The 23,370-nt window shown below is 36.1% G+C and overlaps 1 protein-coding gene across 4 annotated transcripts in view; it reads left to right on the top strand.

Annotated features, from left to right (window-relative positions):
* The window catches only part of CLCN3 (chloride voltage-gated channel 3), a 97,697-nt gene that overhangs the window by 58,728 nt on the left and 15,599 nt on the right, over positions 1-23,370 (top strand). For all 4 annotated transcript variants that reach the window (XM_058720915.1, XM_058720918.1, XM_058720917.1 and 1 more), the window contains 8 exons: positions 6,430-6,529; positions 7,883-8,070; positions 9,107-9,229; positions 11,021-11,227; positions 13,653-13,733; positions 14,645-15,190; positions 18,677-18,863; positions 21,702-22,100. In XM_058720915.1, the coding sequence (XP_058576898.1) occupies positions 6,430-6,529; positions 7,883-8,070; positions 9,107-9,229; positions 11,021-11,227; positions 13,653-13,733; positions 14,645-15,190; positions 18,677-18,863; positions 21,702-22,100 (1,831 nt within the window). The remainder of the gene's footprint in view (positions 1-6,429; positions 6,530-7,882; positions 8,071-9,106; positions 9,230-11,020; positions 11,228-13,652; positions 13,734-14,644; positions 15,191-18,676; positions 18,864-21,701; positions 22,101-23,370) is intronic.

Here is a 23,370-nt window from a genome sequence, read left to right as displayed (position 1 = left end):
TCTGAAGCAGGCTCCTGCTCTGAGCTGTCAGCACAGAGCCCGACATGGGGCTTGAACTCACAAACCATGAGATCATGACCTAAGCCGAAGTCGGTCTCTCAACCAACTGAGACACCCAGGTGCCCCTCACTGTTTTTATTCATTAAATAAAAAACATTCATAAAAAAAAGAGTGGCGTTTACTAAAAAGTACAACTTGTAGATGGTAACTTATTGATACAATGTAGTCCAAAAATTAATTTAAAAAGGAAAATCTCTTTGAAAAGTAAAATTCCAAATTCTAACAGGCCCATTATAACTTTGAGGTCTGAAATTTACTTGTAAATGAAAATAACTGCTTGTACAAATTAGTTATAATCTTTCATATTAATGTATATTTGTATATTAAAGTTGAAATTAAAATTAGATTATATTGTTCATGACAAGTATAACCTCTGAGATTCATCACTCATTATTAATCTTCTCTGGGAGACCCAATACAATCCAGTGGTGATTTTCAAAGTTTTTCATCTCAGAACACTTTTATTTTATTTTATTTTATTTTATTTTATTTTATTTTACTTTACTTTACTTTATTTTATTTTATTATTTTATTTTATCATCTCAGAACACTAGATTTTATTTTATTATTCTAATTTTTTTGAGAGCGAGAGAGAGGAGAGGGCACAAATGAGCGAGGGGCAGAGAGAAAAAGAATCCCCACTGGAGGAGCAGAGGGGGAGAGAGGGAGAGAGGGAGAGAGAGAGAGAGAGAGAGAGAGAGGGAGAGAAAGAGAGAAAGAAAGGAAGAAAGGAAGAAGGGAAAAAAGAAAGAAAAAGAAAGGAAGGAAGGAAGGAAGGAAGGAAGGAAGGAAGGAAGGAAGGAAGGAAGAAAGGAAGAAAGGAAGAAAGGAAGAAAGAAGCGGGGCTCATTTGAAGTTGGCTCAGGCTCAAGCTTACCACAAGTGGGGCTTGAACTCATGAACTGTGAGATCATGACCTGAGCTGAAGTCAGATGCTTAACAACTGAGCTACCCAGGCATACCTCATCTTCTAACACTGTTAAACTCTAAACTCTAAACACTTACTGAGGATAGTGAAGGAACTTAGTTTGTTATATTAATTGATATTTACCATGTTAGATACAAAAACTAAGAATTTTTTAAAATGCTAATTTATTTAAAAGTAGCCAAACCCCTATTACACATTAACATCAAAGCATATATTTCTGAAAACACAACATTTTTATGAAAAATAAGTGTATTTTCCAAAATAAAAATATTTAGTAAGGGAGTGACATTATATTTTCATAAGTCTCATTATTGTCTTATTTATTAAAGGCTGCTGGATTCTAATATCTGCTTCTGAATTCAGTCTGTTGTGATGTTATTTGGGTTGAAATATATGAAGAAAGTCCAAACTCATATAGGTAGGTAGTTAGAAAAGCTAGGAGTATTTTAATAACCTTTTTGTATCATTGTGGATATTCTTTGATACTGTACCAAAGTGACAGGTGGTAGTTTCTTAAAGATTAGTTGCCAGTGTAATCTGAAACTATATCAGTGGACCCTTTGTCTCTGTTACATTGAAATCTGTTAGTTCACCTTCAATTCTAATGAATAATTTTGTAACATCATGTAGTGATCATTTGGAAAATATTCACTGATCTATGCTGTTATTTCTAGTGTTGACACTTTTCAGTTTCACTATACAATATTAAAAAAAAAATACATTTGTTAATATCAACCCTGATCTCTTTAGAAAAGTCTTTAAGTATTGGGAATCTGTCATGCTTATAGTGATAGATAACGAATTTCCCAAAATTCTCATTTTTACTTGAAAGCTCAAATTCTATCATTAGAAACAAGTAGTGACAGGCTTACTTGGTTTGTTTTTGAGAAAATGCCTGTCAGATTCTCAAGTCTGAAAAACCATTCTTCGGTGTCCTTGTTTCAAGTAAAAATGGTGTTCCATGTGTAGGTGTCAAGTTTATTTTGCAACTCAAATAAGTCACTTAAATGCTTTTCCTCAAGACATAATTTCATACTTAAGTATGTATCAGAAGGCTTTATATATACTTAAGTCATCACACATACTATAAAAAAGACTCAATGATTGAGGCATAATAACTTTTACTACTTCATCAAAGGCATTCTTAAGTGAGACTGGTGTTTACTTACTTTTTTTTTTTTTCTTTTTTGCTGGGATACGTGGTAGTGAAGAATGTAATGACTACCAGTACATTTGGATGCCACTGCCTTGATTTGTGCTGAGGAGCAGCTGTTTTGCATTTGCTTTTGCATTATCAGTGAAAATGTCAAAACAGTGAAAAGGGCACATCAGTTTTAATATTACGATGAAAACAGTTTTGACCTTGAAGCCCTCTTGAGAAGGTCTCAGGGACCCTCAGTGTCCGTGGCAACATTATAAGATCCAGTGTTTTAATCCAGTATGCCTAATGCAGGCACACTATAACTCCTGCATCTCATATGATTGTTAGGTAAATCAGTTGTACTTAGAATTACGTATATTTACAAAGTAATTAACATATTGCAGTTGCAGTTAAAATGTGTTTTAAAGTGAGGTAGTATGAAAGTATCCTGAAGACATCATGTTCATAAGATTTTAAAGCAAATTAAGACTAAAAGAAACCACAATACAGTTTTTTCCCTCTGATTTTGAAGGTAGTCCATAGTTCTTGAAAACATTTAAAATAATATGACATTTAAAAAATAATATGAGGGGCGCCTGGGTGGCTCAGTCGGTTAAGCGGCCGACTTCAGCTCAGGTCATGATCTCGCGGTCTGTGAGTTCGAGCCCCGCGTCAGGCTCTGTGCTGACCGCTCAGAGCCTGGAGCCTGTTTGGGATTCTGTGTCTCCCTCTCTCTCTGACCCTCCTCCGTTCATGCTCGCTTGCTCTCTGTCTCAAAAATAAATGTTAAAAAAAAATTAAAAAAAAAAAAATAATATGAAGGGGCATCTGGGTGGCCCAGTTGGTTAAGCGTCCTACTTTGGCTCAGGTCATGATCTCACAGTTCGTGAGTTCGAGCCCCGTGTTGGGCTCTGTGCTGACAGCTCAGAGCTGGAGCCTGCTTCAGATTCTGTGTCTCGCTCTCTCTCTCTGCCCCTTCCCCACTAGTGCTTGCCCCTCTCTCTCTCTCAAGGATGAATAAACATTAAAAAATAGTAATAATAATACTAATATGAAGTAGTCAGTGTCCTAGCTAATCTTACCAATCATCTCTTTCTAGATAGGTCAAGTATCATTTTCTGTGCTTTTGATCTATGGTTGTATAAACAACATTTTTTTAACCTGGGAAATTCTACACATAAATGTTCTCACTGTTGTTTTTAAAACATTACATTAAAAAAAAAACACCAACTTTCTGTGTCAGTGCATATATACCTACCCAATTCTCTTTTCCCCCTGAACTTTTTAAAAAAATTTGTTTTAAAGTTTATTTATTTGAGAGAGGAAGAGAGAGGGTGAGGAGGGGAGGGGCGGGGGGGGGAGAGAGAGAGAGAGAGAGAGAGAGAGAGAGAGAGAGAGAGAGAAAGAGAAAGAAAGAAAGAGAATAGCCCTAGCTCTGCACTGTCAGCATGGAGCCCGATGTGGGGCTCGAACTCATGAAACTGTGAGACCATGACCTGTGCTGAAATCAAGAGTCAGATGCTTAACCAACTGAACCACCTATGTGTGCCTCCCCCTAAACTTTTTATTTATTTTTTTTTTAATTTTTTTTTTTCAACGTTTTTTATTTATTTTTGGGACAGAGAGAGACAGAGCATGAACGGGGGAGGGGCAGAGAGAGAGGGAGATACAGAATCGGAAACAGGCTCCAGGCTCCGAGCCATCAGCCCAGAGCCCGACGCGGGGCTCGAACTCACGGACCGCGAGATCGTGACCTGGCTGAAGTCGGACGCTTAACCGACTGCGCCACCCAGGCGCCCCCCTAAACTTTTTATTATACTTGTATAGCCCCCTACCTCAGATTTTGAAGCAAATCAACATTATATCATTTCAAATATTACTATTTCAGTATTTTGTAAAATGTCACTAATTGTCATTCTTTTTTTATTTATTAGCTTGAAAATTTCTATAAGGAGAACCTTCTTCATACCAATTATTTGGGTTCCCTGAAGTTCAGATTGTACAGAAAAGGGAGAAGGTTTGAAATTAAATGGTTCCCTAGAATCCTCAAAGTTGACCAATGAGATTTTTGTTCGCTTGTTTGGTTTTTGTTTCTGTATCTTCATGCACTCACAGATTTAAACATATTAGATGTGTTTTAATCATCACTGTTATTATCCTTATCGATGCATATGTTATTCCATTTTTGGCCAGTGGGAACTTCTTTAGGTTGATGCCTGTCTCCTCTGACACATGCTTAGTAGATTTTGGCATATTCTGGGAAAAGAAGATGATCCCACTTCATCTTACATATTTCCTGCCTGGAGTCAGCCATTTTCCCCAGGGACCCTGCTTCCTTTAAAGGAAAATGGCTTATAGGCAGTGCAGGCACCAGAGGTACTTCGAGTGTCTGGGCTGGCCATTGTTTTCTACCAGCTTCATAAGCTTATAGGAACCTTCTGATTTAAATTCAATACTATTGAGCTTTTGTTTAACCTCCAGTTCTTAAATCTGTATCATCTTTCAGCCATTTCAAAAATCTCAATACCACATATATAAGCATATGATTTACTTCACAATACACACACGCTAGGTTAAGAATATTACCAGCACTGTCACCAGCGATGTGCTTATTGAAAAGTTATAGTGTTTTCTTTCTTTTTTTAATAATATTTTTTGTTCTTAGTGTTTATCCCACTAGGGTTATACATACAAATTATTTGTTTTAAAGTCCTTGTCCCATTTAACCTGTTGCCTCCCTTCTGTTAAAATAATGATTTACTTTTAACATTTTATGGTTTGTCCCTTTATTTTTAAAAATACAGCATATATGGGGCACCTGGGTGGCTCAGTCGGTTAAAGCATCCAACCGGCTCAAGTCATGATCTCGCGGTTCGTGATTTCAAGCCCTGTGTCACGCTCTGTGTTGACAGCTCAGAGCCTGAGCCTGCTTCTGATTCTGTGTCTCTCTCTCCCTGCCCTGTCCCCACTCATGCTCTCTCTCTCTCTCTCAAAAATAAACATTAAAAAAAAATTTTTAATGCAAGCATATGTATTTATGTACTTATTTTTCTTACGTAAATGGAAGCCTTCTGTACCCACATGTATCCACTTTGCTTTTCTCCCCTGCACAACACTGCATCTATCTCATTCTTTTTCAGTGAGTGCAGAATTTTCCATTACACAGAAAAACTGCAATACCCTTAACCAATACTGTATTGATGAGCATTTAGATGATTTCCAAGGTTTTACCTCATATTGTATAAAACATTATAGTTACTCTCACTGAGAAAAAGCAACATGGGGTTTAATGGTTATTTTTGAAAGAGGGGAACCTAACTTCCACCTCTAAAGAATGCTTAGTATCTGTGATTAGTTGCTTATGGTATAGAAGGTGGAAAATTGCACCTTATTCAACCCAGAACTTAACTGGAATCTTTTTAGTGAGGCCGTATGGCTTAAAGTAGACCAGAGGTTTAAAATAGACCAGATCATTGAATTCCAGCTGTTGCCATTCTGTGGGACAGTTTGAGCACTGAAGCCCTAGACTGAGAATATGGCTTTTTAAAGCAACAATCCTAGTAGAATAGAAGAGGTTTGGGCCAGTTAGGGATAATTCTTAAAAAGAGAGGAAGACTTGCCTTCTTGTGTCTTAGTAGAGTGAGATCTGAAAATCAAATCTATTCCTATCCTGCTAATCTCCCTTCCTCTGCTATATTCAGTAGAGGACTCTTTTACCTTACACAGTGATAGAAGAGAGCCTCTGGACCCCACAGCTGGGATTAAAACTCTACATACCTGCATATTTACAGGCCTGCAACTTTTGGTAAACCTCTTTACTCACATGACTATTGTATACTATATTTATGGGTATGGTACTGTTATTCACTGACCTTACCTTTTAAAGAATATTATAATCCTGCTAGGATTATTATTTAATTGTTAGGACCAAAAAAGGGCCAGGGAATGACGGACATTTCAATCTACAATGTCTTATTTCTGTTAATATAAAAGATGTATATCTGCTAAATTTGATTCAATTTTATACAGCCTAGGCAAGACTCTTTCTGGTTTGTGGATCCCTTGCTCTCATATCCTGAGGTTTTTGTTAAAAATGCAGATCTCTGGATAAATGTTTAGCATCTGGTTTATGGGTATAACAACTGTCTGACATAGTGATTCTGCCCCAAACTCACCTTTCCCATTATTTAGTTTATCAACTACTGTCTCATGTAAAATAAGTGAGAAAAACTTTTGGATTCTAGAATTGTGTCTTCTATTCATAGTTTGAAAAATGAAGCATAAACATTTCTAATTTCAGATCAACAGCAAAAAGAAAGAATCAGCATGGGAAATGACAAAAAGCTTATATGATGCATGGTCAGGATGGTTAGTAGTAACACTTACAGGATTGGCATCAGGTAAAGAAAAATTTTAATGCAATCTTTTTTCGTTAACAGAAAAAATAAATAGTTCTCCCCTCCTTCCTGTAGTTTTTTTTTTTTTTTTTTTTTTCAGGTCCTGTTGGATTTTTAAAAGCATTTGTTTTGTTTTGTTTCAAGAAACCTTAAGTATAAGACTAGGATGCAGGAAGCTTCAGAGTCTAGTCTTGGTTCTGTCACTTTAAGTGTTTATCCAGTTTGGTTGATCTTTCTGGGTTCAGTTTCTATATCTGTAAAATATGTGGTTTGGTCCAGATATACAATAAAGTATCTTTTAATGTTAAATCATTATAAGTAGCTAATATTTATTAAGTGCTTCCTGTAAGTGTCATGCACTGCCTTAAAATCTTTACATGTATGTAAACGACATGGCAGTCCTATGGAATAAGTGCTGTTATTGTCACCATTTTACATAAAGCACGAGAGGTTAAGTAACTTGACTAGGGTGATGTAGCCAGTAAGTGGCCAAGCAAAGATTTAAATTTAGGCAGTTTAGTTGAAGAGCCCACATTTTAACTACCATGCTATAGAGTGCCCACAGAGTCCCTCTGTGTGAGATTTTAAGAAATAGCAGTTGCAGATCTGGAAACAAACATTAAGGACTGTTTTAATGACTTTCAGTTTCCACCATGGAAGGTTATGTCCAGAAGAACATGAGGCAAATTAAAATTTATGTGGAGAATAGAAGGAAGTACTGCTATCTCTAATTGGCATGCACAGGAATTTTGTGGCCACTGTGTTTGTGACCTGTTGATCTTTTCATACAATGAGAAGGATCTAGACTTTGACCATAAATTTGCATATTTTTGTATTTTATCAGTAACATGATCTTGGTACATTTGATGTTCTATTATTTAAGAAAAAACTGAAAATCTGTCAGAGTAATTCATTAATGCTATGAGTTTCACTACTAATGGACATTAAATTTTAATGATATTGAGATCATTTGTAATTTTATTAAGTTTCAGATTGAAACATTAAAAACTCTGACTTTAATAACCTGATTTGTGAACCTCCTGCCAGATAGCTGTCTTTTAAAGATCTTTTTAGTGTGTTTTAAACACCTTTATTACAAATCACAGTGAATTTTAATGATGTAACTACTTTTAATTTCAAACAAAGAATAGCCATTTTATTTTAAAGAGTGGCTATTTACAGTTAAAAATATTATATAATATTTCCTATGTGACCCTTTATTTATAGGGAGTCCCCAGTTTTCTTGGACTCTTTTAACTTGATAGTTCTAAATGCCTCCCAAAAATTCCCTTTTTTTGTTCTTTTTTTTTTTTTTTTTTTTTTTTTTTTTTTACCACCTCCAACATGTTTTTACAGGGGCATTGGCTGGATTAATAGACATTGCTGCTGACTGGATGACTGACCTAAAGGAGGGCATTTGCCTTAGTGCATTGTGGTACAACCATGAACAGTGTTGTTGGGGATCTAATGAAACAACATTTGAAGAGAGGGATAAATGTCCACAGTGGAAAACATGGGCAGAATTAATCATAGGTCAAGCAGAAGTAAGTCTTGCTGTGTCTAAAGATGAATTAAAAATTGATACAGTGAAATGAGTCTCTAATTCACTTAATTAACAGAATTATTCACAGATTCTTGCAGCTGCATTAAAAGAAAAAAAAATGTAATAGGATAGATTGGAAAATATGAGAATACATTGCAGCAAGTAAAATGTAAAGCTTCAAGAAGCTTTTGTATTAGTTAACTACATAGTCACATTCAAGTCTATTCAATTATGACATTAAATGTCTTATTGTAGAAAAGAAGTGTGATGGGATCTGTTTAATCACAGAAAGTTAATATGAAATCAAGTTATTAAAACTGCTTAACATATCACAATTGTCAGGAAGTATGAATTATCAAAAAATTTAGTAAAATAAGCCTTGTAACTGGAGATATCTCGAAGAAATCTATAGATTTTTCTTTGTGATATTATAGTATTTAAATGATTATTTTACTGTTCTTGATGTTCTATATTGAAGAACATTGTAGAAGTTAGAATGTTATATAATATATGTAGTTGTGTGGTCATATGCGGATGTATTTTTAAAGTTTTGTTATAGCTGAATTTTCAAGCTATAAAAAGAGAATATATTTGCTGGTAACATGGGCAGTATGCTGTTTCTCATTTGATCCTCAGGAAAATTGCAGCAGAATGAGATCTAAGTGGGAATGCAATTTTGTCTTCACAACTGTTTCCAAAATGTGGTTTGTGGGTAGGCAGAGATTAAAGTGTAGCAGATTTTTGACATTTAGACTTTAGGGATCAAGAAAAAGCTAGGAAAAACATTCAATAGATTAAGGCCCCATATATATATATATATATATATATATATATATATATATATATATATATATACATACATATATATATGTATGTCTTTTTGATTGTACTTAAATATTTTGTTCATATAAAGCTTTTACTAATGTGGAAGTAAACCAGGAAACTTCGAGTTTTACCCAAATTTCTTATGTGGCAAGCACTTGCATTAGGGGTACACTGTAAATTAAATTTATACTATTAAATGCTTTGCCTTTTAGGGCCCTGGTTCTTACATCATGAATTACATAATGTACATCTTCTGGGCCTTGAGTTTTGCCTTTCTTGCCGTTTCCCTGGTAAAGGTATTTGCTCCATATGCCTGTGGCTCTGGAATTCCAGAGGTAAGCCATGCAATATTTAATATCATTAATCATTAAGTGATTGTTACAGTGTTTATCTTTTGCCTTTGGGGGAAAAAGTAGTCTTTCTGGGGAAATGGTTTGTAACATGAGAAAGAAAATTAGAAAAAGAGAATCTTAAAAATGTAAGCTGATTATAGATATCACTGAAAGAAATTCTTCCCCATAGTCATTTTATCATTAACTGTGAGGGTTGATTTTTCTTTTTCCACCACTAATTTAGCACATGACTAAACAAATATCAGAAGACTCAGTTATAAACCTGGAAAATTATTATGTGGCCTAAAGTTCTGTGATAGATTAGTTGATGTTTTGCTGCTATGAACCTGACTTGAATACATTAATTCTCTTTATGACTATCTTTTTTTTTTAATTTGTTTTTAATGTTTATTTTTGAGAGAGAAAGAGAGAGAGAGTAGGGGAGGGGCAAAGAGAGAAGGACACACAGAATCTGAACCAGGCTCCAGGCTCTGATCTATAAGCACAGGGCCCAGTGTGGGGCTCGAACTCAACAAACCACAGCATCATGACCTGAGCTTAACCGACTAAGCCACCCAGGCGCCCCTATGACTGTCTTTTAACTAGATAAGTTAATAATTCTTGAATTTGGTAGATAATATTTATAACCATTTTATACTTGAAAATAAACATTTGATCATAGTGGGTCAGTAGTACAAACTTTGGGATTTTTTAAGTCAACATTAATTAATTAATTAACTAATTTAAGGTTTGTTTTGAGAGAGACAGAGAGCATGAGTGGGGGAGGGGCAGAGAGAGGATCCCAAGCAGGCCCCATGTGGTCAGCACAGAGCCTGACATGGAGTTCAAACTAATGAACCGTGAGATCATGACCTTGGCCGAAATCAAGATTTGGATGCTCACCTGACTGTGACCCACCCAGGCGCCCCTATCAACAGTATTTAAAGAATATATTGAATAATGTGATGGGAACTCATTTCTTTCCCTTTTTAATTTTTCTGTCTTAAGTAAGTTATCAGCTTTTTCTAGCACATTTCCTTTTGAAATGTAGTGATTTTTAAAATTTTGTTAGTTAAGAATGTCTTGGGGTGCCTGGGTGGCTCAGTTGGTTGAACGTCTACCTTTGGGTTTCAGCTGTGGTTGTGGTCCCAGGGTTGTAGGATCAAACTCCGCATCGGGCTCCACGCTCAGCATGGAGCCTGCTTGGGGTTCTCTCTCTCTCCCTCTGCCCTCTCCCCTACTGGTGTGGGCACGATCTCTCTTTCTCTCTCTAAAAAAGGAAGGAAGGAAGGAAGGAAGGAAGGAAGGAAGGAGAATAAAAGTTTTTAATAAGGGGCAGTATCATGCAACATTTAGCTGTTGCCACTTACCGTTATTAATATACAGGAAAATAATATATGTGATGACAGTACTATGAGAAGACATAATTCCCTATTTCTGACAGAATGTCTGAAATGTATCTATGTTTCTACAACAGAAATACTCATATTTGCCTTTTCCTGGTTATGTAATTACAACCCTTGTATTAAGGTATGTATTTCCTTTAACATGGCCTTGTATTTTAGTTTTGTTCATGAGATAAGGTTGCCTTCAATCCTTGCTTGAGAAGATAATTAGAATATGATACAGATTTATTATATGTAGCATAACAGTTAAGGCTTTTGAAAAATTGTGAATTGTTCCTTGGTCCACCTAAAAATTTTTGCAAGGTGGTTTTGTGAGTAAAACAAGAGAGTAACTTAAGTTCTCCTGTTTCTTAAAGAAAATTAAACTGTCTTATTCTTTCCTTTGTAGATTAAAACTATTTTAAGTGGATTCATCATCAGAGGTTACTTGGGAAAATGGACTTTAATGATCAAAACCATCACATTAGTATTGGCTGTGGCATCAGGTTTGAGTTTAGGAAAAGAAGGTCCTCTGGTACATGTTGCCTGTTGCTGTGGAAATATTTTTTCCTACCTCTTTCCAAAGTATAGCACAAATGAAGCTAAAAAAAGGGAGGTAAGTGTCTTTTGTAGTTTATTTGACAGATACATATCTATGACGTAGATAGATACATAGACTTACATCAGTGAGAATTTCCTAGTATAAAGATCACGTTTTTACTCTACTCTTTGGATAAATTCTGTGTTCAAATTCAAGTGTGAGAATTGTTTGCTTCTTTTTCCCTTTATGAGTACCTCTGATGTGTTTTAGACTCCATCCCCAGTGCTGCTCAGTTACCCCTATATTTTAGAGAGGTTTTGATGGACTACCATTGGTTTCAGTTGAATTTCACACAGGTCTTTCCATTTGTTTTTGCTTTGCCTTACACCTTTCTTCCTCTGAAGTTTTCTCCAAATGTAACATTATTTTCTCCTCTGGAGGAAGTGTCTAATGCCCTCGAGATGTGTGGCATCTGCAGAGAGCTATGTGGCATCGTGAAGATGTTCTGAGGGCTTTTAGGACCCCTCAAGATTTAAATCAGGGATTCACACTAGAGGGAGTATAGGAATTCCTGTTTATTGAGCTGCTCAGGAGCATTTTTTTCCTTTATCATTTATTTTAGGCCAGGCTGAGATTTCCTAGGAGGTCTTTAAACTTTATAGAGTTTCCTAATGATTCTAGATTGCTGTGGATATTTTCTAGAAGGAAAATGGGCCCCTGAGACCTTTTGTATTGACTCTATACTTTGGGGGCCCAATCCTTCCTGTTTTCCCAATCTAATCTGTAGGCCAAGATGGTATGGTGCATCTTGGGGGTTTTTAAGGTATGATATTTTCATATCGTTAAATAGAGAACTCAGAGGTCTGTGGCCCTAGCACAAGCCTTTCATCCTGTTGTTTTTAATAATATAAGAAAAGAGTAGAATATTTTTATCCAACGATTTAATTCTTGAGTTGATACAATTCTAGTTCAGTTTAGTACTAACACATTGTTCATGCATTGGCAGCAGGTAGTCTAAAAGTGGAACACTTCAGATCATTATAGTTCCGTCTCTGAATAATAATTGTGATTCCAATATTACCCTCTAACAATAATGGCTGACATTACTGATTGGTTACTATGTATCTGCCTCTAAGTCCTTTACTTGTATTTTAAAATTTAAATCCACAATAATCCTATTAACTTGGCACTGGTATCCCCATTTATAGATAGGAAATTAGGCATAAAGCTGCTAAACTTGCCCAAGATTGTATAGCAGAATGTCAGACTATGGATTAAAATTTATTTTTCTGACTCAAGTCTATACTCCTTACCACTACTACTACTATGACTGTGTGGATCTGTATGTATGTTCAAAACAAAACATAACCTAAAACTGTATTATAACAAATCAGTGGCTAAAATGAAGCTGTAGCATTTGTCCCTCCAGTGCAGTTCCGTTACTTGCTATTGTACCTTGATATTTTGGGGGGTAAATTTTATTTTTATTTATTCATTTTAAGTGCAAAATGTAATTTGTTAGGAAAATGTTACAGAAATTAAAATCACTTAAAATTTTAAGATACACACTGTAGATGGTTAGTAATGTACATGACATTAACTTGGTTCACCCTTAGCATATAAATGCCTAGAGTTTGTTAGTTGTGAAAGCATTAAGGTCTCATATTGGCTTTCTTCCTAGTTCACTTCCTTGACATTTTTAAATTAAATGATTCCTTTATACTTAAATAAAATGTGAGTTATGACTACTTGGGTGTTTTGCCAGACAGCAGCTTGACAATGGAGATCATGTTCTTAACTGTATATAATTTAATTTTTATTATTTCCAGTTTCTTTTTCAGAAATGTAAAACTTGACCATTTGTGAAAATGTTTTGATAGCCTCAGATATTTACTGGAATGAAATAGTGAAAGGAATAATTGGACTCTTAGGAAAATAATTACAACATGAAATGTTTAGTGAACTTATTTGTGTAGTTGACTTCGTACTGGTGGAAAGTGGGCAATGTCCAAGTGATAGTCTGGGGGAGCTGAAGAGAGGATCTGTAAGAGCTTTTTGTGGATATTTTTGTCTTCTTTGACTTTATTGTTAGGCTTCTAGTTGGAAAGACTGTGTCATAAAGGGTAGCCATTGTGCTTTAGATGATGTTTTCCATATTGGCAGTTGTAGTATTGTCACAGGATTTAGAGTAGTGAAAATAAGGAAACTCAATAGGTTTTAAGTTCTCTGGATATTTTAGTAGGATTTAGAAAACAGTAGTTATCTCATATCAATGTTTTTTGACTGAATATTGAATATATGAATAACCTTTCAACTAAAGCAGAAGAGAAAAAAATACCTTTTTGGAGGAAATAAATATTTGCCTCTGTTTGGGGCGGTGGGTGGACATGCAAGTTAAATTCAGAAGAGGCACTTCAAAAATTCAAGCAACATAAAGAATTTTTATTTGATATGTTTGAATTTATAAGACTATATGAAATAAGCCAAATCCTCTTTTTAGGTGCTATCAGCTGCCTCAGCTGCAGGTGTTTCTGTAGCTTTTGGTGCACCAATTGGAGGAGTTCTTTTTAGCCTGGAAGAGGTAGGTAAAAAAATACAGCAATTAAAATTATGTATAATTACCATTACAAATGTATATTGGCACACATTTCAGTTTTGTAACTAGTGTAAGAGATGCAGACTTTGTTTTAAAAACAAAGATTTAATTTCATAAAGTTATTTTTCACGTATTCTTACATAAAGAGTAATACATTACACATGTTCTTTACCTTGAGAAAAGTCTTAAAAATATTATTCTTTCATAAATATTAGTGGTCATTTAAAATTTAACTTTGTTGACATATTTAAAAGTAAGCAGAAGTGAATTTGACTTAACAGAAAATATTTAACCACTATTTGTTAAATTATAGCCCATGTTTTTATTTTAAAAATACTTAATCAATTCCTAATGTGTTTTTGTGAGTTTTTGTTGTATGATTATTTCTGTGGCAGTGATTGATATTTAAGAAGATGATTTTAGTTGTGTCACTGGTGTAGTTTGTTTTTGTTCTCTCAAGACTTTTTACATGTTTACACAAAAATGTGACTGGGAATGTTTTAAAATTTACTTTTCCCATTGTTTGCATTCTTTTATTTTTAATATAGAAGAGGCAAATACTTCTTTTTGAGCTCATAGGAATTGGTGGTGATGTATTTATTCACTCTACATGATTGAATTGGAGGTGAAACTCATTTTGAAAATAAAAAAAATGATGTGTCTGAAGTAATTATTAGACATTTTTTGACCAGTTGATATTGTGAATTTATAATGATGTGATAGCCAAAGTTATTAAACATCAATCTTTTTCTTACCACAGTAAAATCTATTATATGTAAATTCTAGCTGCAACAAAAATTAGACTATGATATTCGCCATTCAAGTTATACCATATTGGAAACATCTTAAAATTCTAGCATTAATTTTTCTTTTCCTTTTTTTTTTTTTTTTTTTAGGTTAGCTATTATTTTCCTCTTAAAACTTTATGGAGATCCTTTTTTGCTGCTTTAGTGGCTGCATTTGTTTTAAGATCCATCAATCCATTTGGTAATAGCCGTCTGGTCCTTTTTTATGTGGAGTATCATACACCGTGGTACCTTTTTGAACTGTTTCCTTTTATTCTCCTCGGGGTATTTGGCGGGCTTTGGGGAGCCTTCTTCATTAGGGCAAATATTGCCTGGTGTCGTCGACGCAAATCCACCAAATTTGGAAAGTATCCTGTTCTTGAAGTCATTGTTGTTGCTGCCATTACTGCGGTGATAGCCTTCCCTAATCCATATACCAGGCTCAACACCAGTGAGCTGATCAAAGAGCTTTTTACAGACTGTGGTCCTCTGGAATCCTCTTCTCTTTGTGACTACAGAAATGACATGAATGCCAGTAAAATTGTTGATGATATTCCTGATCGTCCAGCAGGCCTGGGAGTATATTCAGCTATATGGCAGTTATGCTTAGCACTCATATTTAAAATTATAATGACAGTATTCACTTTTGGTATCAAGGTAAGTACTGATGTGAGGTGCTATTTAAGTAATCTTGGCATGTTCAAAACTTTTATGTGAAATGAGCAGTGAATGTTTATCTAAAAGTGGTTATTTCATAAATGTAGGCTGAAAAAAGTTCTTATCTTTTGGGTTTCATTTTAAATAATGGGAAAAAAAAGAATTCCTTTGGATATATTGCTGAGCATGGTTATTTGTTGCTGTGTAACACATCACCCCAAAACCTGGCAATTTAAGAGAACTATTTTGCTCTTGATATTAGGTCAGCAATTTGGGAAGGACTCAACTTGGGCATGTTTTGTTTGTGGCCTATCATACATGTCATCAGACATGGCTAAGGCTGGTCATCTACCACCCAAGCTAGGAAGATTCAGAACGTCTGGCTCTTTTTTTTTTTTTTTTTTTTTAATTTTTTTTTCAACGTTTTTTATTTATTTTTGGGACAGAGAGAGACAGAGCATGAACGGGGGAGGGGCAGAGAGAGAGGGAGACATAGAATCGGAAACAGGCTCCAGGCTCCGAGCCATCAGCCCAGAGCCCGACGCGGGGCTCGAACTCACGGACCGCGAGATCGTGACCTGGCTGAAGTCGGACGCTTAACCGACTGCGCCATCCAGGCGCCCCCAGAACGTCTGGCTCTTGAAACATATCTATCTATCTCTCTCTCTCTCTCTCTCTCTCTCTCTCTCTCTGGTTTTTCCAGCATGGTGCCTTCAGAGCATTTGGATTTCTTACATGGTTGCTCAAGATTCTAAAAGCAAGTTACCCAAGGGGACCATTTCTTACCTAGCCAAAGAAGTCATGCAGCATGCTTCTGTTGCATTCTGTTTGTCCAGACTGTCACAGAGGCCTACCTACCTCTTAATTGGAGCAGTGTTAGGGAATTTATGATCATGTTTTATTTTTTTATTATTTAATGTATGCCTTTTTTGTTTTGTTATGCTTTTGTTTTTTTGAGAGAGAGACAGAGTGTGAGCACGGAGGAGGGACAGAGAGAGAGAGGGAGACACAGAATCCGACACAGGCTCCAGGCTCTGAGCTGTCAGCACGGAGCCCGACATGGGGCTTGAACCCATGAACTGTGAAATCATGACCAAGCCGAAGTCAGGTGCCTAATCGATTGAGCCATTTAGGTGCTCCCATGATTGTTTTAAACTACCACAAACTTAATGGCTTAAAATTACACAAGTTTATTTTAGTTTTGGAGATCAGAAGTGCAAAATGGGTCTCACTGGGCTAAAATCAAGGTGTTCACATGGATTTATGGAGTCTAGCTTTTTTTTTTTTTTTTTTTTTTTGCCTTTTCCAGCCTTCTAGAGGCTTCCCACATTCCCTGGTTCATGGGACCCTTCTCCCATCTTCAAAGCCAGGAATGGGTGGTCAAGTCTTTTTTTATCTTCATTTTTCTGATGCTATTCTAAATCTTTCTTCCACATTTAAAAAAACATTTGTAATTACTTTGAGCCCACTTAAGTAATCCAGGATAATCTCCTGTTTAAAAAAATTTTTTAAGTTTATTTATTTATTTTGAGAGAGAGGCAGTATGAGTAGGGGAGGGGCAGAGAGAATCCCAAGCAAGCTCTGCACCGTCATTGCAAAGCCCCATGTGGAGCTTGAACTCACAAAACTGTGAGGTCATGACTTGAGCCAAAACTGAGAGTCAGACACTTAACCAACTGAGCTACTCAGGCACCCATGATAATTTCCTGTTTTAAGGTCAGCTGATTAACAATCTTAATTTTACCGGCACCCTTAATTCTTCCTTACTGTATAACATGACACATTCACAGGAATTAGGATAGGGATATCTTTGGGGAGCCATTATTCCACCTATCATATTACTACAGGGTGTTAGCTTGAAAGGACACTGCAGACTCAGAGTTAAATTACTAGCCTATGAATACCATGTCTTTTTCCATCAAGGATTTAAGGGAGCTAGGCCTAATGCCCTGGGATGTTGCTTCATTTGAATTTATAAAAGAATAATATTTATTAATTAGTGATTTGCCAGTAAATATAATTCTCTTATATGGCTGTCAGTGCTGTATGTAGGGAATCCGATGTCAGCTAATCCTTGTTCCTTAAGTTAACATTCACTAGTGATTATATGCTTTCACAGATGTAGATTATGTGGAATAACAGCTTAATTTCAACAAAATTGTAATGATGGTTTTTGAAATGTGGTCTCTGTCTCTTCTGTTGTTCTCTATTTAGTCCACTGGTTATAACAGTTAAATAATAGAAAAACCTTGACGTTTAAAATGTTTAATCATAGGGGCGCCTGGGTGGCTCAGTCGGTTAAGCGTCTGACTTCGGCTCAGGTCACGATCTCGCGGTCCGTGAGTTCGAGCCCCGCATCGGGCTCTGGGCTGATGGCTCAGAGCCTGGAGCCTGCTTCCGATTCTGTGTCTCCCTCTCTCTCTACCCCTCCCCCGTTCATGCTCTGTCTCTCTTTGTCTCAAAAATAAATAAAAAACATTAAAAAAAAAATTAAAAAAATAAAAATAAAAAAATAAAATGTTTAATCATAGTGAATCAAGTTAAAGCAGCTGTTAAAGCTCCTGTTTCTACAGTAAGTTGATTTTTCTGCAAATCCCAACTTTCTCATCTTTAGTTGAGCTACAGGAAGCTGGAGACAGTTGTCAGGTCTTTGTTAAGTCCCACCTCGCTCTGTGCTCTGGCTGAAGGATCCTAATCAACAGGAGAGTGTAAAACATATTTTGATCTCTTCTATTTGGATAACCTTTTAATGATCCTAATGCAGTGTTCAACATGCCATTATTTTGTGCTCAGCTTATTTCATTTCTGTAACATTTTAGAGCTATTAGTATTTTAATCCTTAAATGATCTCGCTTAAGGTATCTACTATTCCTATTTTTTTCATTACATTTAATTGATACATACTCTTCTCCATATATATATGTGTGTGTGTGTGTGTGTGTGTGTATATATATATATATATATATATATGTATATGTATGTATGTATATATCGTTAAACAAATATTGAAGGACCTGATAAGCTTGTCCTCTTTACATTGTACTACTTGAGGAATAGGATCTAATATTTTTTTCATTTGGTAAACAACAAATATGTAGGGAGGATATAATCATGGAGTAAAGGACAGTACTTCACACTAAATTGATTCAGTTTAATGAAAAATGCTTCATATTGTCCTTTTTTTTCCTTTCCCCGTTTCACCATGAATTAATGAAAATCGTGTTAGGGACTGGCATTAAGGAGCTAAAGGATGAATAACCCTTAGGTTGGTTTAGAGAATGTTATTTGTTACTTTGTAACTGAAATCACAGAATTACTAAGGTACCATTAGAACAGTATTTTGCTGTAGTTTTATTTGTACTAGGATTTTGCTATATAAATAAAACGTGAAAAGAATCTAAAGTGTTAGTTAGAAATCCATAATTTAGGTTCCGAGCATATAAGCAGAGGATCTCTGTCCCCTTAAGCATTGTGGTTTTGTTACAGGTTCCGTCCGGCTTGTTCATTCCCAGCATGGCCATTGGTGCGATTGCCGGAAGGATTGTGGGGATTGCAGTGGAACAGCTTGCGTATTTTCACCATGACTGGTTTATCTTTAAGGAATGGTGTGAGGTTGGAGCTGATTGCATTACACCTGGCCTTTATGCCATGGTTGGTGCTGCTGCGTGCTTAGGTAACGTAACTGTGTCTGTGTATGGATGTTTGTGAATCTGAGAGAGAAGAGAGCGAGTGTGGGAGCACATTTATGCTTAATTGGTGAGGGGGGTGAGGGCGGTCGGTACAGGATGGAGGAAGAGAATGTTTTAACAGAAATGAAACCACTATTATATAGTATTTTTGTAGTAATAGTTTTCATTTTGCCTGCTCTAAATACTTGTTAATACAAAAACTTAATGGTAGTTAGCATCTTTTAAACATCATGTAATGCTTTGTGACAGAAAACATCTCAGTACAACATAGGCTTAGTTTGAATCCTGTCAGGGAGATTTTTGGTTTTTTCATTGTCAGGGATCTTGGCTTACCTATAACAACTATAGCATGGTTCCTGAGATTAACATTTTAGCAAAGCTGAAGATTTGGTTCTGCAGTGATTTATAGTTAGCTGTAAAGAAAGAGTTCTTTACCAGCCCTCTTTGATTTAAGGTACATTTATAGGAAAATTAAAAAAGACAACTACTGGTTTAACGAAAAGCAAAACAAAGTAACTGCATTAAATACTTAAGAGTCTGTTGTCCTCTTGGATATGAAAAATTGTTATTTTAAAATTTAAATATCGAATTTTGGTTATGATATTAAATAGTTGGTATTTTGACTTACTTTTGTTCAGTGAATCACAAATCTGTAATTATTGATCTCCAAAAGAATGCTGTCAAGTTAAAGTGAAGGACAGGACATTTTCGCCACAGTAGCGGTGATTTAGTAGTTGTCCACTTTCTGTAAAGTGCTGTGCTAGGTGCAGTGAGTGATACACAAAGAAGTGTAAAACATGGGCCCATACTTCAACGACAGTCAGATTGGGAAGGGAAGATAAGACCAAAACTGAGAAACAGTAGTAAGAAATATACAATAATTATATATAGTACTGAGTCTATGACAGTGTAGGAAACTAGAGGAAAAGAGAGCTGAAGTAGTTCAGGTAAGGGTAGAACAGGAGCTTTATTTCAGAAAAGTAGTAGGATTTAAAGAAGAGGATTTTGTTGAGGAATATAATCGTGTGAAATTGAAGGAATTGGAATAAATTTGAGGATACTGATACTATTGAAGCAGAGAGTGCATTTTGGATACTTTTGGGAAATGAAGTTGGATTAGTGAGAAAGAGCCAGGTTATGAAAAGGCAATCATCTGTGTCAGGATGAATTTGTGTTTGGAATAGGTCATATCTGTGGCAGAATCGTGGCTTTGGCAGTTGTAACTTGACAACTTTGGGAATGTTCCTTTACTTTGATTTTTTATTTTCTTATCTTTAAAATAGAAATAATAACCACTAATCTCCTACAGTTGTTTTGAGCATTATATGAGATAAAATGCATGTAAAGCTGTTAGCACAGTGCCAGGTAAAATAAGTTACTTGAGTTCAAAACAAAATTCTCTGTGAACTGATTAGGACATGCCTGGCATAGTGTAGATGTGTAATACGTAGTAGGTTCTTTCTCCCTTCTATTTTTAGGTTAAAAAGCAAAAAGGAAGAGTTTAAGCTTAATTATACAGTATGAACTGGCGAATCCTGGTAGGTTTTTGAGCAAAGGAGCAACATGATGAAAGTAGTACTTAGGAAAGATTAACCTGGGAACATGGCTTATAAAGTGGATTAAAGGTAATGGGGCTTGGAGTCAAGGAGGTAAGATAAAATAGTATTAAAATTAAGGAACAAAGTCTTGAGAGTCTGGACTAGTTTGGCAATAGTGACAATATTGAGAAGGGACCAATAGATGGATATTTTGCAAAGCAAATCAGATAAGACTAGGTGAGAGTCTAGGTATTGGATTCAAGTAAAGGATGAACCCGGAATAACTATCTAGGTTGTCAAGAAGAACATGGTGTTGTGCTGGCTGGAATGGGTAGCTCTTTGGGGAAGAAGAGGACTTTGGTTTTAAATGTGTGGCATTTTTTGTGACAGTGGGTCATCCCAAGTCTTTTTACAGTTGGAAAACAAGACAAGCACAGCAATAAGGTATGCATAGTTGGAGACATGGGACAATGGCAACAGGAAGTAGAAAGATGTGGATTAGGAGGCATGAGCATAGAGGTGATAGTTCAAAATGATGATTTGGGAGGCACCTGGGTGGCTCAGTCGGTTAAGCAACTTCGGCTCAGGTCATGATTTTGCAGTTCGTGAGTTTGAGCCCCTTGTGGGGCTCTGTGCTAACAACTCACCACCTGGAGCCTGCTTCAGATTTTGTGTCTCCCTCTGTCTCTGCTCCTCCCTTGCTCACTCTCTGTCTCTCAAAAATAAACATGAAAAAAATTAAAAAAAAAAAAAAGAATGATGATTTGGGTAAATGAATAGATGAGTTTTCTAAGGGAGAGGATATTACACTGTTAACATAAATCACAAAGCACCAAAATATTTTATTCATTTTGAAAAGATTTAGGGGAGAGAAATGTATTAATATTCTACCCACATAGGAGCTTTATTTGTAATGTGGTAGTAAGCAAGATAGCTATGATGAGCTTCACCAAATTCTTTAATTAATAATCAGCTTTTATAAGAGTGGAATTATATCTTTGCTATAGCAATAAACCAAAATGGCAAATTCGTTTCAGTTGGCTGTTTACTATGAAGTAAACAGGTTTTGAAATGTTATTTTAATAGTCTTGTGTTTAACAAAGAAAATTGGTGTTTCTCTAGATCTTATTAAAACAGTGATAATTGTCCTAAAAGAGGAGGAGTAGTTTTCGATGATTATCCTTTCCACTGAGTTCTTTTTACAATTTGTGTTCAGCTGCCTAGTAGAACAGTTCCACTGACCTGTCCTGTCCTCCTTGACCCGTGGTGCTTATTGTTTTTCAGGTGGCGTGACAAGGATGACTGTCTCCCTGGTGGTTATTGTTTTTGAGCTCACTGGAGGCTTGGAATATATTGTTCCCCTTATGGCTGCAGTAATGACCAGTAAATGGGTTGGTGATGCTTTTGGTAGGGAAGGCATTTATGAAGCACACATCCGGTTAAATGGATACCCTTTCTTGGATGCAAAAGAAGAATTCACTCATACCACCCTGGCTGCTGACGTCATGAGACCTCGAAGGAACGATCCTCCCTTAGCTGTCCTGACACAGGACAATATGACAGTGGATGATATAGAAAACATGATTAATGAAACCAGCTACAATGGCTTTCCTGTCATAATGTCAAAAGAATCTCAACGATTAGTGGGATTTGCCCTCAGAAGAGACCTGACAATTGCAATAGGTACCCTTTTTTAAGAATACAGACACACATATACATCTGTCTGTATCTATATCGTGTATCTGTGGAATCTATATATCTAGATAGATAAAGACATATAATGGATTTCTGGAGGAAAGGAAAACAATAATATTTAATTGGTTGGGTGTGTTGGGGTAAAGAGTATATTTTATTTATGTCCCTGAAAGTCTTATGTTCTTTAGGAAAGGAATTTGTGAATTGTTTTCTCACTAAATACAGTTTTATCTTTTGATTTGGCATTGTTATCAGAGATTGGAGTCAGATTCTTTTCCCACTCAGATAAGCCATGTTAATATTGTTTGTAGTAGCATGTAATATATGGCCTAGCAAGTGCCAGGGCATCCCAGTAAATACATTCTTATATTAACTTAATATTGGCTTATTTGAATGCAAACTTTGAAAAATTTCATCTTTGGTCTGTTTCATATCAGATTCACAATATTTTCCTTTTTCAGTTTTTGGATTTAAGTTTACAATAGTAACATGTAATATAGCAACTTTGTTATTTTTTTAGTGTTTAAAAAAAAATTTTTTTAAACGTATTTACTTTGAGAGAGAGAAAGAGAGAGCGACAGGGGAAAGGGCAGAGAGAGGGAGAGAGAATCCCAAGCAGACTCCTCGCTGCCAGCACAGAACCCAATACAGGGCTTGAACTGATGAACCATAAGATCATGACTTGAGCCGGAACCAAGTGTCTGATGCTTAACCAACTGAGCCACACAGGCTCCCCTATTTGTTTATTTTATTAAAAAAAATTTTTTTTTAATGTTTATTTATTTTTGAGACAAAGAGAGACAGATCATGAATGGGGGAGGGTCAGAGAGAGAGAGACACAGAATCCGAAGCAGGCTTCAGGCTCTGAGCTGTCAGCAGAGCCCGATGCAGGGCTCGAACTCAGGGACCGCGAGATCATGACCTGAGCTGAAGTTGGGCGCTTAACCGACTGAGCCACCCAGGCGCCCCTGTTTTTTTATTTTAAATATTTATTTTTGAGAGAGAGAGCAAGAGTAAGGGGGGTAGGGGCAGAGAGATTGGGGGACAGAGGATCCAAAGCAGGCTCTGCACTGCCAACAGCAAGCCCAGTATGGGGCTTGAACCTAGGGACTGCCAGATCATGACCTGAGCCGAAGTCAGACTCTCAATCTACTGAGCCACCTAGGCGCCTCTGTAATACCTACATTAAAGTGAAAAATCATTGAGATTTTATTTTTGGTGAAATACTGTGTTGAAAAGTATATAAGTCCTATTGTAT

This window comes from Neofelis nebulosa, chromosome 3 (assembly GCF_028018385.1).
Source record: "Neofelis nebulosa isolate mNeoNeb1 chromosome 3, mNeoNeb1.pri, whole genome shotgun sequence".
NCBI classification, from domain to species: domain Eukaryota; kingdom Metazoa; phylum Chordata; class Mammalia; order Carnivora; family Felidae; genus Neofelis; species Neofelis nebulosa.
The sequence above is the reverse complement of the archived record's forward strand: the minus strand, read 5'-3'. Positions and strand labels throughout refer to the sequence as shown.